The sequence below is a fragment of the Sceloporus occidentalis genome, unplaced genomic scaffold, assembly GCF_023333645.1.
Source record: "Sceloporus occidentalis isolate IW3139 unplaced genomic scaffold, rSceOcc1.0.p SCAF_199, whole genome shotgun sequence".
In the NCBI taxonomy this organism is placed as follows: domain Eukaryota; kingdom Metazoa; phylum Chordata; class Lepidosauria; order Squamata; family Phrynosomatidae; genus Sceloporus; species Sceloporus occidentalis.
Genome location: NW_028317179.1, coordinates 1,467,688 through 1,484,932, shown reverse-complemented (window position 1 = coordinate 1,484,932; position 17,245 = coordinate 1,467,688). Strand labels below are relative to the sequence as shown.

The following is a 17,245-nucleotide window of genomic DNA, read 5'->3' as shown; positions in this document are numbered from 1 at the left end:
TCCATTGATTATAATCGTTTAGTCGATATACCCCAACCTGCTAGATTACACCAGGTAACACAAGACGGGCTACGTTACAACACCTTTATCAGGAGCCGAGCATTGTTCCATTATATTCATTTCAACAAGGGGTAACGCGACGCCGGTGTGAGAGAAAACTAGAATTCAGAGTCCAGATCCATGGCCCAGATACTTAGGAGACCCAATGACTGCATCACACAGCCCCATTCGGCCCCCGTCTAGTCGCCGTTTCTCCCGCTGTAAAGACTCAAACCTTAATCAGTCGTTGGTCTCGTCTTAGATTCAGGAGCCATATGCCTATCCAATGCTTGTTAAATCCCCTCACTGTATTAGCCTCTACCACTTCTGCTGGGAGGATGTTCCTCTTATCTACCACCCCCTCAGTAGATAACTTGGGGCCCTCTACCCCATGATTTTTGAGTATGCTGCTTAATAATAATAAATAATAAAGTATATTTATAGATAGAGCTGTCTTAATTTTTTTTCTTTTTGGATAATTTTATGAATCTGTTATTCTACTATTATTTACAAGTCAGCCTACGGTCAAATGGGTTAATAATTACTGGCTCCCTGGGATTACAGACAAAGTAGATACAATGTTTTATGTATAACTTTTAAAATGCAAGCAAAAAAAACAACAAAAAAAACTCAGGTTATACACGTATCAAACATTGCTGCAAAAACAGACAGCCGTCTGCACAAAGGAAGAAACAGGGATTGCGCAATCTGTGAAGTTTTAACCTTCGCACTAAAGACAAGACTGCAAGTTAGCAGCAGAGATCAGAAATATACCATTTTTACAAGAAATGCATTTTCAATTATTTTTAACATTTTTGTTTCCTTATTATAAATTTGTAATGTTTTTTTGTGTGTAATTATTTTTAAAAAATTTTTAATTTTTTTTTTTTTTTTTTTTTAAAGATTATAACTTGTAATTATTTTTAATGTCTTTTTCCCCGCCAAGATTATGATAATGTATTTGAAGTGAGTATGTATGACATCACTTGTTAACGTGTGACTAATATTTTGTAAGCCTTAAAAGACCCGAATTAAATATTTCGGGATCCTAAAGGAGACCTATATTACATAGCAGCTGTACCTGCCCTTAAGTGACCTGTGATGATAGCCCGCGAGCATAATCCCATTGTACAGCGCCGCTGAATATGATGGCGCTATATAAAACAATAAATAAGAATAACGTTTGAGAAAATATTAACGTTTGAAATGCACACATCTGTGACCTCACCCAATGACATCATCGCCCCCATGCCAGCTCCTAGGCCGTGTATGGTGGGGGACTTACCTGCGTGGCGGATCTGGCAGACAGAAGCGGCTCCCAGTAAGTGGCGAGCGGCAGCGATCATCGCTTTATGTACTCAGCGCCCTGCAGCCACTTCCTGGTCTCACAACGTCTCTGCTGGGTCCTAGAAAGACCAGATTAGCAGCTCACATAGAAACGGAGAATCTCCCGGCAGATCGGTCCCATTCGGCCCATCTAGTCTGCCCCTCGTTTCTCCCGCTGTAAAGACTCAAAGACCTTAATCAGTTGTTGGCCTCGTCTTAGATTCAGGAGCCGTATGTCTATCCTGCGCATGTTTAAATCCCCTCACTGTATTAGCCTCTATCACTTCTGCTGGGAGGTTGTTCTATTTATCTACTACCTTCTTGGTAAAGTAAGCGTATGCTTTCAAATCTTACAATTAAACAATTTCTAATAGTCTGCCCTGGGATCGATTTAAGAATATTAACAGCTCTTCAAACAAACCCGTATTTATTCTATGTAGCAGATTTAAAGAGATCAATTACTGTCTCTGGTAGGGCCAGCAAAGAATAATGCACATTAATCTACTTTAATAGAAATAAATAATAATAATAATAATTATTACCTTTTGGAGAAGCTGCAGCTCCACTCCTCCTCTGTAGTCTGACAATTCTCACCACTGATTGGCTCCTTGATGCAGCCAATGAGTGTCAGGAAAGCTCTCTCATTTACATTCAACCTCCCAAAAAATATGTCTCAATTAATCAAAGATTAATTCAAAGATGAATGAATATTAAATTGCTGAATATTTAATTTGTATAAAGGGTTGATGAATGTGGGGCAGTGCGAGGTCGGCATTCGGTACCATACAGTATAGAATAACATTATTCGGGGGATCATTGGGCAAATGCCTGGTGGGCTGCTGGCCGATAGCTCCCCCCCCCCCCGTGCGCCGCTTACCGGATCTGCCACTCCAGCCTCCATTACGTCATTAGCCCTCAAGTGCCAACACAGAAGCTTACACTCTTCTTCAAGCTTTGGGGTGTAATCCATCTACATTAATAGCAGTCATTAGAGTTCACATATGAAGACATATCACATAGGGCTTTAGCTCACGTATTAGACGCGGGAACATGTTTTTTTTTTTTTTATGTAAACCACAGCAGAGTAAGTGTTGAGTAGGTTTTATTATTAAAGTAAGCTGGGCATGATGGGAGTTGTCAGAGAGCAGGCAGCCGTGGCGTAAACAGGACTGCAGGGTGCTCTGTATGTGATTGAAGCACACGCTGCCAGCAGAGCAGTTTATGGAACGCGTTTCCGAGATGTTTGTCCCTCGCGGCTCCCCGTCCCTCTGTGCTCTTCGCTTGCCGTCCGGAGCCCTGCCTGTCACTGTGGATCATGCTGACCCTGCTTCGCAGCCGGGCGCCCCTTTACCGACCTGCATGGAGGGCGAGAGCCGCCTCGGGAGCGGCCAGCAGCAATGAGAGCTCCGGTCAGAGGAAGTACCGGGATACGGTGCTGCTGCCAACCACCGACTTCCCTATCCGCAGGAGTCCTCAGGACACAGCCGAGACCGAGCTGCGGGTGCAGGAGGTCAGGGGCCATAAACTTATCCCTGAGGGACAAACTACACCTGCCGGGGGTGGGGTAGGGTATATCTCCAGCTGTGGCTCAACTCCAGCTCTCACAACCCTCAGCCAGATGGTGATAGCTGCAGTTAACAAACACTGGAAGTATAAACTAGAGGCACCTCGGGGGGTAATAAATTTCACTTACCCGGTACTGAGTATTGGGAGACATGTACCCCAGCCAGGGCAGGATCTTTCCCAAGTCATGTGACCTTCAATACATCTCTCTGCAGCGTTGCTTTACTTTGCAGTATAACAAGGAATAATTACATGTTTTCTGTCTCCACTCGGTAGCTGTGTTATATAATTTATAATTCTAATTTATATATTATAATTTATTCTCTGGTTAAGTACATTATTATTATTTTATTTCTATAGCGCCAACAATGTCTGCAGCGCTTCTTGCAGTCCACAGGTTTAAAGGGTCTGACGCTAGAACTGACCATTAGGCAACGGGAGTCCGGCTCGCAAGCTACTAAATGACGCAGATTTTTCTACCTGCGTAATAAATTACACCAAACCACAGAAATAACTCAATACACCGATACGCGCTTATACTGTATGTCATGAAGGAGAGGAGGACATAAACATACAGTTATCATACAAGTAACCATGAATGTAACACGCTAGACTCTGCAGTGCGTTTAAACGGGGTCTGGGCTGGTGGGCATTAATCACATACTGCCTTTTGCCTCCTTCCATAGAAACGAGGAACTTGGTGGCAGATAAGATCCATTCTCCCCGTCTAGTCGCCTTTTTTTCGTGCTGTAAAGACGATAATCTTAATCAGTCGTTGGTCTCGTCTTAGATTCAGGAGGTGTATGTCTATCTCATGCATGTGTAAACGCCTGCACTGGATTAACCTCTACCACTTCTGCTGGGAGGCTGTTGCGTTTATCTACCACTCTCTTTGTAAAGTAAAAATTCCCTACATCACAACTTAAAGCGCATTCAGATGCTTCTCTTTTTTCTGTGCCCCAAGCAGACGATGGAGCTGTTGTTGACGATACAAAAGAAAAGTGATAGACTTCATCAGACAGCCAGGATAAACACTTTATGTTCTTCTCATACAGGAAAGTAAGTTTTTACAACTGTATGCCTGGCAGAGAGCGCAAAAGACTAAAAAGGAATTCGGTCTCCACGATGGACCTCCGTATGCCAATGGGGACCCTCATGTCGGCCATGCCCTCAATAAGGTAACATATATACACTACCGTTCAAAAGCGCATATATATATATATACACACACACTTTACCATTCGAAAGTTTGGGGTTACTTAGAAATGTCATTTTTTTGAAAGGAAAGCAAATTCTGTCCATTAAAGTAACATGCAATGGATCAGAAATCCAGCACAGACGGGGTTAATGTTGTAAATGACTTGTAGCTGGAAACAGCTGATTTTTAATGGAATCTCTTCATAGGCATACAGAGACCCTTTATCACTCCCATCACTCCTGTGTTCCAATGGCCCTTTATCACTCCCATCACTCCTGTGTTCCAATGGCCCTTTATCACTCCCATCACTCCTGTGTTCCAATGGCCCTTTATCACTCCCATCAATCCTGTGTTCCAATGGCCCTTTATCACTCCCATCACTCCTGTGTTCCAATGGCCCTTTATCACTCCCATCACTTCTGTGTTCCAATGGCCCTTTATCACTCCCATCACTCCTGTGTTCCAATGGCCCTTTATCACTCCCCTCACTCCTGTGTTCCAATGGCCCTTTATCACTCCCATCACTCCTGTGTTCCAATGGCCCTTTATCACTCCCCTCACTCCTGTGTTCCAATGGCCCTTTATCACTCCCCTCACTCCTGTGTTCCAATGGCACGTTGTGTTCGCTGATCCAAGAATAAGTTTAAAGGACTAATTGATCGTTAGAAAACCCTTTTACAATTATGTTACAGCCAAAAAAAACTCCCAAAACTTTTGGACGGTCGTGTAGTAGATGATGTGAAATGAGCCGGTCGCTTGTAGTTTCGGAGATTTGGGTTTTATTGATTCTCGCCTCTTTTTCTCCGGCACGTTCCAGATCCTTAAGGACATTACCAACCGTTTTCACATGATGAGGGGCTACAGAGTGAGCTACGTGCCGGGGTGGGACTGTCACGGGCTGCCCATAGAACTAAAAGCCCTAGCAGACCTCGGAGAAGAATCTGACAATTTGTCCGCCATAGAGATCCGGCGCAAAGGTAAAAGGTGATACCCGTCTATCCCCCCCAAAATTAAGGGGACCGGACCCCCTCATTATTAAGTGTATATATATATATAGCCACTGAGTGGGCTTTGAGCATGCGCTCCCACGCCAGCAGTGCATCTGCGTCCGCAGCATGGCATTACTGTAGCGGAGGGGGAAGAACGTCTCGGCCAGCGTGACACTCGTTCTGCCTTTAAGGAAATAGATATTTTTGTCTGGTGGAATTTAGTAAATCTGTATTTGTCCAATAAGGTAGAGCCATAGAAGAAGAAGGAACGGGATTATTTATTCCTGTAGTGATCGGCCGCGGAGGGACCGCTGCTGAAGTCCACGCGGCAGCAATGTGATGTCTGCCTTCGCTCGGGGCGGTTGTGATCGAAGACAATTCTTTGAGCAGAAAGCATCCCTGCTGCCTTGTGACAGATTTGGAGCGGACGCAAATCATGTCTTGGGGGAGCGCTGCGACCCTGTATCAAACAGTGATGGTCAGGGGCTGGATAGTGAGAACTGTTGGCAAAAAATATCCCGAGACCCTCGCATTACCCGGTTTGGCCAACCAGTTGAGAAGCGATGCGTGGACTTGTCAGAGTCTCTTCTGTTATGTCCAGTAATGTTATTTGAAGCAAGGTCTATTCAGACGCATCCCTCCGGGACCACCCATTCATGCCCTCGTTGGATCAGCATTGGGGCTTCAGGCCGCAGGAGCTTTCAGATTAGAATTGCCGGTCTTATCACCGAGAACCGCATGAACTTCTGTTTTATTGCCTTTAAACTCTCTTACCTTGAACTTGAGTATTACGTTCATCTGCATGAACTCCCCACACGCTACTCCTTTTATTTTACACTACTATGGCATGCATTCAAATGAGCTAAAAATACAATATTTAAAGATAAAAAGGCCCCCCTGTTCTGGTGAGCTTACAGTCTGATAGATATACAAAAGTTTGGGGTCACTTAGAAATGTCCTGGTTTTTGACAGATAACGCTAATTTTGTCTATTAAAATAACATGAAATGGATCAGAAATCCAGCGCAGACGGGGTTAATGTTGTAATTGACTATTGTAGCTGGAAACGGCTGATTTTTAATGGAATCTCTTCATAGGCCCTTTATCACTCTCATCACTCCCATCACTCCTGTCTTCCAATGGCCCTTCATCACTCCTGTGTTCCAATGGCCCTTTATCACTCCCATCACTCCTGGGTTCCAATGGCCCTTTATCACTCCCATCACTCCTGTGTTCCAATGGCCCTTTATCACTCCCATCACTCCTGTGTTCCAATGGCACGTTGTGTTCGCCGATCCAAAAATAAGTTTAAAAGGCTCATTGATCCTTAGAAAAATATTTTGCGATTATGTTACGGCCAGAAATGTCCTTGTCTTCCATGAAAACAGCTAAGTGACCCCAAACGTTTGAGCGGTGGTGTATTTCTGTCCCTCGTTATTCACAGTGATTTCTGTATGTGAAAAATATCTAATCTTTTCCCTTTTTTATTATTTAGCCAGGAATTTTGCAGAAAAAGCTATCGAGAAGCAGAGAGACTCCTTCATCCGCTGGGGTATAATGGCGGACTGGGATAACTGTTATTACACGTTTGACCCGAAGTACGAGGCAAAGCAACTGGATATCTTTTACAAGATGTACGAGAAGGTAACGCTGCTTAAATTCATGTCCGTGTCCTAGGAGTCTGAAAACCGATGAATACGTGCCAAAATCGAGCGATCACACTGTGAGTTTCTGTAGGTGTTTCAAGGTAATGGTACGGTTCAGCCATGCAGTTCATTTACAGAAGGTGTGATTGATATGTACCAGAAACGTGTATTTCTAGGCACTGATTCACTAAATACTGCATTGTACAGGAATTAGTCGTGCGTAATGCGGTACCGAGATGGCGTTTCGGCATTCCTTGTAAATGCAAAGCGATTGCAGGATTCAGTTTGCTTTTAACGGATGTAATATATGATGTTTTTTTTATATAAATTAAGAGATTAGGACAGTTTTCTTATATGCGCTGTGTTCATATTTATAATCCATATATATCAAGTACGATAATATTTCCATTCTGGATGATTCAAGCACTAGAGCCACCTAAATCAGGGGCGTCCAACCTGTGGTCCCCCAGCTGCTGCAGGACTACATCTCCCATAATGCTCTTTCAGCTATGGAGCTGCCTGAGGAGTATGGGAGATGTAGTTCTCCAGCAGCTGGAGGGCCTCAGGTTGGACCCCCTTGGCCTAAATTATCAATTCTCTACTTTTTTAAGCTTATTATGGGTGTGAGGTTTCCGGGGAAACACTAAGGTTCGTTTTAGATAATCAGTGAGTTAAGGAATTATACTGTATATAAATATGTTAAATTATATTATATATTATATGTTCGTATATCTTGTCCGCTGTTTCTAGGGTCACATATACCAGGATTACAAGCCGGTATTCTGGTCGCCTTCCACCAGGTGAGGAACGTGTCTTTTCTTCTACTATATATTTTTTTTTAATGCGAAAGAGTCATTTTTTTTGAAACAAAATAAACTGGGAAAAGGGAAAAATAAATGTAAAAAAAAATAAATAATGTTTTGGTCAACTTGTACATCCTCAGCTTGGGTAGTAGAATTGTTATTTTTATTTTGGTTTAGTCATGTGATGCTGCTTTGGTCCAAGCAGCCATTTGGCCAATAAAAGAGATATAGATATTCGGTACAGCGTTCCATGTTTTGTACTATAGGCTGCCCCAGGTGATCCAGAATGTGGCAGAATGTGGCAGATAGGTAGCACTTGCGGCTCGTCTCATAGCGACTCTAAAGTGATTGAACCCGCTTTTCTAAAAACGACACCCCAGTGATGTGCGTGGAAAAACATGGCAGCGCCTGGACGGCTTTCTGCTTGTGCTCTTCTTTTCATTCTAAAATTGCGATTAATTTGCCTTGGTCCAGATCGGGGGAGACGTTCCATACCATGTGGAATATGAAGTTGCGTTCTGATGCTCGGGTGCCGGTTATCTTGAATGATCCTATAATATGACATTATGTATTGTTGTACGAGGAAAGCAACAAAACATGGATTTGTTTCATATGTATGAACTTTCTTCTTGCAGAACAGCGCTGGCCGAGGCAGAGTTGGAATACAATCAGGAGCACGTTAGCCGCTCCGTCTTTGCCAAGTTTCCCATCCAGAAGCCTCCTCCTAAGCTGGCTTCCATAATGGGTATGTTTGATCTGAGAAATGCTTCAATGATTCTTCTGCATCGCTCCTGTATTCCGGTGTGTGCTCCCTCTTTATATAAGCATTAGTAGACTAATCGTTGATCCGCACAAGATAGCATTCGATAGAAATGGGAAAAATTTAATGTCAGTCTGTATTGTTGAAGGAGCGTTGGGTCCAGCATGGAGAACTTTGAGTTTAGATACAAATGTCATCCTTACCTGAGCAAAGTCACGGATGGAAACGTTATTGAAAGGGGAGGAATTAGTGGTCACTTTATCAGGTAAACCTGTCTGGAGCTGTGGCCTTCCGCTGCTGTAGTCCTGAGCTTCAGGGTCCGACTTCTGTCCAGCACTATTGGAAAGAGCAGCTAGTTGGGGGGTTGTGGCTGCCACCGACCATCATATCATGGTCAGGTCACACGTCAAGCCTCCTGACGGTGTCTGCGCTGCTTCTCACGCCGGGTGTTCATGTGATTGTGTTTCGTTGCTGCTTCTCACGCCGGGTGTTCATGTGATTGTGTTTCGTTGCTGCTTCTCACGCCGGGTGTTCATGTGATTGTGTTTCGTTGCTGCTTCTCACGCCGGGTGTTCATGTGATTGTGTTTCCTTGTTTAGATGGTTCCTCGACGGTCAGTGCCCTGATTTGGACAACTCAGCCATGGACCATTCCTGCGAATCAAGCCGTCTGCTACATGCCAGACACGGAGTACGTTGCCATTTGTTATATGTTTTAATGATCCGTGTGCTATCATTATCGTTTTCATTATTCAGAAACAGTTTCTGTACTTCTGTTCAGTGACAAAAGTCTTTTGTAATTCCCTTTGAACACCCCCCCCCCCATTTAAACGTAACATAATTCCAAAAGGGTTTCTAAGCCGTTTAAACTTAAACTTGGATCAGCAAACACAACGTGCCATTGGAACACAGGAGTGATGGGAGTGATAAAGGGCCATTGGAACACAGGAGTGATGGGAGTGATAAAGGGCCATTGGAACACAGGAGTGATGGGAGTGATAAAGGGCCATTGGAACGCAGGAGTGATGGGAGTGATAAAGGGCCATTGGAACACAGGAGTGATGGGAGTGATAAAGGGCCATTGGAACACAGGAGTGATGGGAGTGATAAAGGGCCATTGGAACACAGGAGTGATGGGAGTGATAAAGGGCCATTGGAACGCAGGAGTGATGGGAGTGATAAAGGGCCATTAGAACGCAGGAGTGATGGAGTGAGCGTTTCCAGTCACAACATTTCATTTACAGCATTAACCCCTTCTGCGCTGGATTTCATGTTATTTTAATGGACAAACATCTTCTAAAATATCACATCCACGGCGATTGTCGTTGTGTTCGTTTTTGTTATGTTACCCCTGGCTCCCTATATAGAGGTATATAGTATGTATAATAGGGCTGCAACAACTAATCGATAAAATCGATAATAATCGATAATGGAATTCGTTGCCAACGAATTTTATTATCGATTAGTTGAATCGATTATTATCGATTATAAAATGAGGGTTTTTTTCAGAGCAAACGCTCTGAAAAATACCCCTCATTATATAATCCGTTTAGTCTGACTCACAGCAGCAGCTCCTACTTACCAGCCCCTCCCTGTAATCACTGTGACAACTGGCCCCGCCCCCTTCCTTCTCCCAGAAGGCCAGAACCACATGGCTGTGACACTCATCTAATTGTGAGTATAAAATTAATATTTGGGCTACTGAAAGTTAGGGGAGGTGGGGGTTAATTTAGGGGCAGTTATGGTTAATGGGGTGTTTAGGGGCAGCTGTGGTTAATAGGGTGTTTGGGGTTAATTTGAGGCAGTTGTGGTTAATGGTATGTTTAGGGTTAATTTAGGGGCTGTTGTGGTTGACAGGGTCTTTAGGGTTAATTTAGGGGATGCTGTGGTTAATGGGGTGTTTAGGGTTAATTTAGGGGCAGTTATGGTTAATGGGGTGTTTAGGGTTAATTTAGGGTAGTTGTTTTGATGGGGTATTTAGAGTTAATTTAGGGGTAGTTATGGTTAATGGGGTGTTTAGGGTTAATTTAATGATGAGGACTGAGGGTTAATTTGATTAATTTAATAAAGTTAACTTAAGGTGCAGTTAGAGATAAAGGGGGTGCAGACTAAGGGGAATCTAAATCCTGGGGCAGTGAAGATTAACCCAGTACTTATTTAAAAAAGTATGATGTCAGTGTGATGTGAACGGGTCTGTGACTCTATGAGGGGACTATGAGATATCGGGGGGGTATAAGGCATATCAGGGGAGGACGGAGTGACATATCTGGGGGTATAAGGCATATACATTATATAAGGCATATGTGGGGAGGGCAGTGTGGCATGTCTGGGGAGGACGGAGTGGTGTATCAGGGTGTATAAGGCATATCTGGGGCCACAGTGGCATATCTGGGGGTAGACTGGAGTGGCATATGTGGGGAGGTAGTGTGGCATGTCTGGGGAGGATGGAGTGGTGTATCAGGGGGTATAAGGCGTATCAGGCACAGTGGCATATGTGGGGGTGGAGTGGTATATGTGGGAGGCAGCGTGGAGTGGCATATGTGGGAGGCAGCGTGGAGTGGCATATGTGGGAGGCAGCGTGGAGTGGCATATGTGGGAGGCAGCGTGGAGTGGCATATGTGGGAGGCAGCGTGGAATGGCATATGTGGGAGGCAGCGTGGAGTGGCATATGTGGGAGGCAGCGTGGAATGGCATATGTGGGAGGCAGCGTGGAGTGGTATATGTGGGAGGCAGCGTGGAGTGGCATATGTGGGAGGCAGCGTGGAGTGGCATATGTGGGAGGCAGCGTGGAGTGGCATATGTGGGGGGCAGCGTGGAGTGGCATATGTGGGAGGCAGCGTGGAGTGGCATATGTGGGGGGCAGCGTGGAGTGGTATATGTGGGAGGCAGCGTGGAGTGGCATATGTGGGGGGCAGCGTGGAGTGGCATATGTGGGAGGCAGCGTGGAGTGGCATATGTGGGGGGCAGCGTGGCAAGCCTGGGCTCAAATGTGCATAAATGGGGGGGCTGGTTGGGAAATAAAGACAAGAAATGTATTTTATCAAAGTTTTTTTTTATTCTGCTGTTTGTATTTACCATCATTTGTTTATTAAATTATTTTAAATAAATGAAAAATTTACATTCATTTTTTTTATCCGATTAATCGATTAATCGAAAAAATAATCGGCCAACTAATCGATTATGAAAATAATCGTTAGTTGCAGCCCTAATGTATAATGTCTTATACTTTGTGGTCTGACGTTAGGATCGTTCTTGCCTTTAGATACTCGCTGGTGAAATGTGTAAACACGGCAGAATATTACATCTTGGCCGCAGATCGCATCGACTCCACTGAGGTCTCCCTGGGCACCGAGCTTGAGGTCGTGTCCACGTTTAAAGGTGAGGTTTCTGGCCGCGGGTGAGCTGCCTGTGGGTCTCCAGATACAATCGAAGCGGCTTAGCCGAGCGTGGTGACGCCTGCTGTTGGTGGAGAGAATCCAGCAGTTTATTCACTGGGAGTCTCAGGTTGGTTTTAAATGTTTGAATTTCCTGACTTGTCTGTGTATTTAGGTTGGTGAATTGAGAGCTCACCAATTGAACTATGCATTATACAGGGCCAGCTCAGCAGGGAAAAGCACTCTGGGGTTTGTCCCTTTTGTAAAGTACAATGGAGTCCATGAGTTAAAATGTTTTATCTCGTATCAAATTAACCTTCAAGAGTTAAATTGTCTTGGAACCAAGCTTGGGCTGTGTGAGCCACCGTAGCCCATAGGTAAATATGCGCGTCGGCAAGCTGTGTAAGCCTCAGTGTTCAAGTCTCGACCCCAGGCTTTGCTTCTCTTCTGTTTTTCATTTTTCTTTTTTTTTTTAAACTCTAAACTAATGTAAAGTTTTATCTACGTTTGGATCTCTACCTTCGTGTATTGCGTCTTCTGATTCTGGGATGCTTAAGACATTGTACAGTAACCGTTCATATATTCTTTTCATTTGGCCCCCTTTTCCTTGCAGGAGCCGACCTAGAGGACGGTGTCTGCTCTCATCCCACAATTCCTGAGCGCCCCTCTCCTCTGCTGCCCGCAAACCACGTCACTATGGCCAAGGGTACTGGGCTGGTGCACACCGCGCCTGCCCACGGCATCGAGGATTACAGCGTCGCTTCCCATCACAAGTTACCCGTGGTAAGTACGGACTTAAGCTTTCAGCTTCTTAACACTATGTACATATACATACACATTATATATATATATATATTACTTATGTTATATATACATACACATTATATATATATATATATATATTACTTATGTTATATATACATACACATTATATATATATATATATATATTACTTATGTTATATATACATACACATTATATATATATATATATATATTACTTATGTTATATATACATACACATTATATATATATATATATATATATATATATATATTACTTATGTTATATACACACACACATCCCTGACACGCTAGTTCTCGGCAACACTTGTACGTTCTGTTCTTATGTATTTCTAATAAGCGATCCCTTCTTGCGATATTTCTGCTGATTTCTCCAGCATTCCATTTATCACGAACGACATGATGACACGCATGATTAAACATTCTCTCTAATATGTTTGTACATCACATGCACGTCTTTAATCATGTACCTGTCATATATAATATATTTATTTTTTTAGGATTGTTTGGTGAACGAGGCTGGCTGCTTCACGGTCGATGCAGGAGTTGATCTTGCCGATAAAGCCGTGTTGAGCGATGGCAATGAAGCCGGTAAGTTGTACTCCGTACACACTCTCACTCGCTGAGTAGTAGAGACCCTGCACAGGGGAACTTGCACGAAACTAAGTTAAAATTACTAGTATCTGATTAAAAATACATTTTCAAAAATATACGTTTTCAAATCTCTCCTCTCCCCTTCTCCTCTCTTCTTCTCCTCTCTTCTTCTCCTTTTTTGCATAATGTTTTCAGGCAGCTGCCATTTTGTATTTGTCCCAATCTACTAGACAAACTACCTGAGCCCTTATACTAGTGACCTGTGGTAAACAATAGAATAGCTTGGCCTTAATTACCCAACTGGAAATTAATAATGAGAGAATAACAAACAGACTTCGTTAGCATTGCCATAAAGAATCAGCTGAGTGTGGCTTATGATCTGGGAAAGTCAGCCAAAAACTATACATGGCTAACAACAATGGTGGCCCCCAGGTCTGCAGCTAAATGAAAATAGAAACGACATGAGTTAAAACCAGGTTTTTGTCAATGGTGACCTTCATTACTGTATACAGCCCTGGGGAGGGGTATATTACTGTATACAGCGCTGGGGGTTATATTACTGTATACAGCGCTGGGGGTTATATTACTGTATACAGCCCTGGGGAGGGGTATATTACTGTATACAGCGCTGGGGGTTATATTACTGTATACAGCACTGGGGGTTATATTACTGTATACAGCGCTGGAGGGTTATATTACTGTATACAGGGCTGGGGGGGGATATTACTGTATACAGCGCTGGGGGGTTATATTACTGTATACAGCGCTGGGGGTTATATTACTGTATACAGCACTGGGGGTTATATTACTGTATACAGCGCTGGGGGGTTATATTACTGTATACAGCGCTGGGGGTTATATTACTGTATACAGCGCTGGGGGTTATATTACTGTATACAGCACTGGGGGTTATATTACTGTATACAGCGCTGGGGGGTTATATTACTGTATACAGCGCTGGGGGTTATATTACTGTATACAGGGCTGGGGGGGATATTACTGTATACAGCGCTGGGGGGTTATATTACTGTATACAGCGCTGGGGGGTTATATTACTGTATACAGCACTGGGGGTTATATTACTGTATACAGGGCTGGGGGGGATATTACTGTATACAGCGCTGGGGGGTTATATTACTGTATACAGCGCTGGGGGGTTATATTACTGTATACAGCGCTGGGGGTTATATTACCGTATACAGCGCTGGGGGTTATATTACCGTATACAGCGCTGGGGAGGGGGTTATTACTGTATACAGTGCTGGGGTGGGGGGTTATTAATGTATACAGTGTTGGGGGTTATATTACTGTATACAGCGCTGGGGGGTATATTACTGTATACAGTGCTGGGGGGGTTATATTACTGTATACAGCCCTGGGTAGGGGTATATTACTGTATACAGTGCTGGGGGGTCATATTACTGTATACAGCCCTGGGGAGGGGTATATTACTGTATACAGTGCTGGGGGGTCATATTACTGTATACAGCGCTGGGGGTTATTACTGTATACAATGCTGGGGTGGGGGGTTATTACTGTATACAGTGTTGGGGGTTATATTACTGTATACAGCCCTGGGGAGGGGTATATTACTGTATACAGTGCTGGGGAGGGGTATATTACTGTATACAGCGCTGGGGAGGGGTATATTAATGTATACAGTGCTGGGGCGTTATATTACCAGGGGTGATCCTAGGGTTACAGGTGCCTGGGTGCAGTATTTATTCGATACCCAACACTCAAACTAGCTCCAACACATACACTAGAATACCATACACTTATGCATACATACAGACACTCTTTCTCCCACTAACCCTAGCCCCCCCCCAACATCATACACTGATACACACACACATGCTTACACCATATGGACACGCTCTCTCAAACACCCTACACTTATGCTACTACACTTACTTGCTCTCTTGCATTGTTACTTTATGCCTATTAGCAGGAAAGACATTAATTAACCCTTTCTTTTAATTAACCATTTTTCTTTACATTGTCCTTAGTGGTACAGATGTTACTTGGCTCTAAGAATCTTCTCAAGGAAGAAAAGTTTGTGCACAGTTACCCGTACGACTGGAGGACAAAGAAACCCGTCATCATCCGAGCCAGTAAACAGTGGTTCGTCAACACGGCAGACATCAAGGCCAAAGCTCAGGTATAGGCAGCGATTTTAGGCGCGTTATCATCGGAGGGATATGTCTTAACACATGTTAATGTTATTGTCAATATTAAATTGTCTTTGTTTGTTGCAATGCTACGGAATCTGCCGGCACTATATAAATTAATGTAAAGGAAGCAAAGAAGTGATCCAGCCTGTGTGAAAAAGCTGCCAGAGGGCTTGTTACGCTAGACCCCTTGTGGCTGTATGTGGCATTGCAAGTAAAACGCTTCTTTAGTTAAAAAAATAAATAAATACATAAATGCATTCCACCAACCCATTGGGTTTTGGACTGGGGTGAATGTATGGAGCTGGTGTTCATATGGTGGACAGAGCCGATGTTGTAGAGGACATAGGGGGTACCCCATTAAGCCATACCCGTTTATAAAATAAGTTTTAGTAGCACCCCTTTCAGCAACTGCCTAGAGAAATCCTCTCTGTTGCTGTTTTTATTAAATCGTCGTAGTTGCGTTTTAACGGTGGCAGGTGTTACATACAAACATTTTATTTTTTTATGTAACAGGACTCTTTAAAAAAGGTGAAATTCGTTCCTGCCTCCGCCGCCGGCCGCATGCTGGAGATGTTGGATCGTCGGACGTATTGGTGCATCTCGAGGCAGAGAAGCTGGGGAGTCCCGATCCCGGTATTTTACCATAAGAAGACTCGAGAGCCGCTCATTAACCGGTATGTTTGCATTTATTTTACTGAGCTGAGTACTCCTCGGCTAGTGTTCAAACATTAAGGAGTACCCGTGTATCGAACGACCACATCTTCAGACTAACCCCTAAGGGGAGCCTCCTAATGCTCAGTATCTGATCTTTACGTATATAAAATATGATATATATGTATATTTTATATATAGATAAAGGTACATTATACATATGTTATATATGTTTTATATAGACACACACACTTTCTAGTTATGGGCTTGCACTCTATGTGGCTCAGATATCTCCCTCTACTGATTTGCAGTCATAGGTTCAGCTCGAGTGATTTGGTCGGTAGATGCACCTTAACGTCGGATTCTTGGCAGCTATAAAAAATCTATATTAGGATACATCTTTTAGATGTCACAATGGTGATCATCGACCAATGAGTGTGAGCACGCTACGCAAATCACTCCTCTGCGACGGGGAAAGAAAGAGGAGTAGGTGTGCAGCGGGAGGGCACGGCGGTCAGGCTGTCACGCACACTGCCGGGGTACAGGCGATCAATGCCCCTACCTCCTGGTTATCTCTGCAGACATGGAGCCGGCGGGGACTGACGGACAGGCGGTGCTCGGTGGCTACACTTGCCAGCATTAGAGATCGCAATCTTTTAGCCATTTAACAGACGTTTCGGCTAGAGATTGTGATTAGATATGAGTTTAGACTGCAATACGGGAAGTTATTAATGTTCCAAAATCATCTTTTTCACTACCGTTTAAACGTTTGGGGTCACTGAGCTGGAAAACAAGGACATTTCTGGCTGTAATATAATACAAAAGGGTTTTCCAACATTCCATTAGCCTTTTAAACGTAAACTTCGATCACAGGAGTGATGTGAGTGATAAAGTTGCCCCAGGTTTTAATTATGCACGTCTAAAATCCATAACATAGTGATCAGCAGACTAACCAAATTAGTAAAAATATATCTAATACCGTATTTGTATAAGATGAAATACCTCTTGTCTTATACTATAGATAGTCTTATAATCAGAGCTCAAATAGTCTGACTATAAGACTAAGATCCAGATCCCCCGCAGCGCTGCAGGGGACCCGGATCCTCCTCTCGGGCTTTTTCTCCGGGGCTTCTATGACGCCCTCACATTACCTTCCGGTGCTCGTTCATAGAAGCCCCGGTGGAAGTGCCGGCAGCAGTGGAGGTTGTCTACCCGCATCGCTCAGACCTCCACCGGCTGCCCCCACTACACACCACGGAGTCTGAAGCATGGGGAGAAGTCTCTGGATGCACTGGTAAGTCGGGGGGGGGGCAGAGTGGCATATAGGG

The 17,245-nt window shown here is 43.8% G+C and overlaps 1 protein-coding gene across 1 annotated transcript in view; it reads left to right on the top strand.

Moving 5' to 3' along the window:
• Positions 1-2,740: 2,740 nt before the first annotated feature.
• LOC149278175 (isoleucine--tRNA ligase, mitochondrial-like) overlaps positions 2,741-17,245 on the top strand; it is a 33,023-nt gene continuing 18,518 nt past the window's right edge. Inside the window, exons 1-12 of the mRNA XM_089502282.1 lie at positions 2,741-2,875; positions 3,984-4,106; positions 4,944-5,103; positions 6,610-6,758; positions 7,511-7,560; positions 8,199-8,308; positions 8,923-9,013; positions 11,585-11,700; positions 12,310-12,479; positions 12,999-13,089; positions 15,102-15,253; positions 15,780-15,940. Of these exons, the coding sequence (XP_089358408.1) occupies positions 4,974-5,103; positions 6,610-6,758; positions 7,511-7,560; positions 8,199-8,308; positions 8,923-9,013; positions 11,585-11,700; positions 12,310-12,479; positions 12,999-13,089; positions 15,102-15,253; positions 15,780-15,940 (1,220 nt within the window). The 5' untranslated portion in view covers positions 2,741-2,875; positions 3,984-4,106; positions 4,944-4,973. The remainder of the gene's footprint in view (positions 2,876-3,983; positions 4,107-4,943; positions 5,104-6,609; positions 6,759-7,510; positions 7,561-8,198; positions 8,309-8,922; positions 9,014-11,584; positions 11,701-12,309; positions 12,480-12,998; positions 13,090-15,101; positions 15,254-15,779; positions 15,941-17,245) is intronic.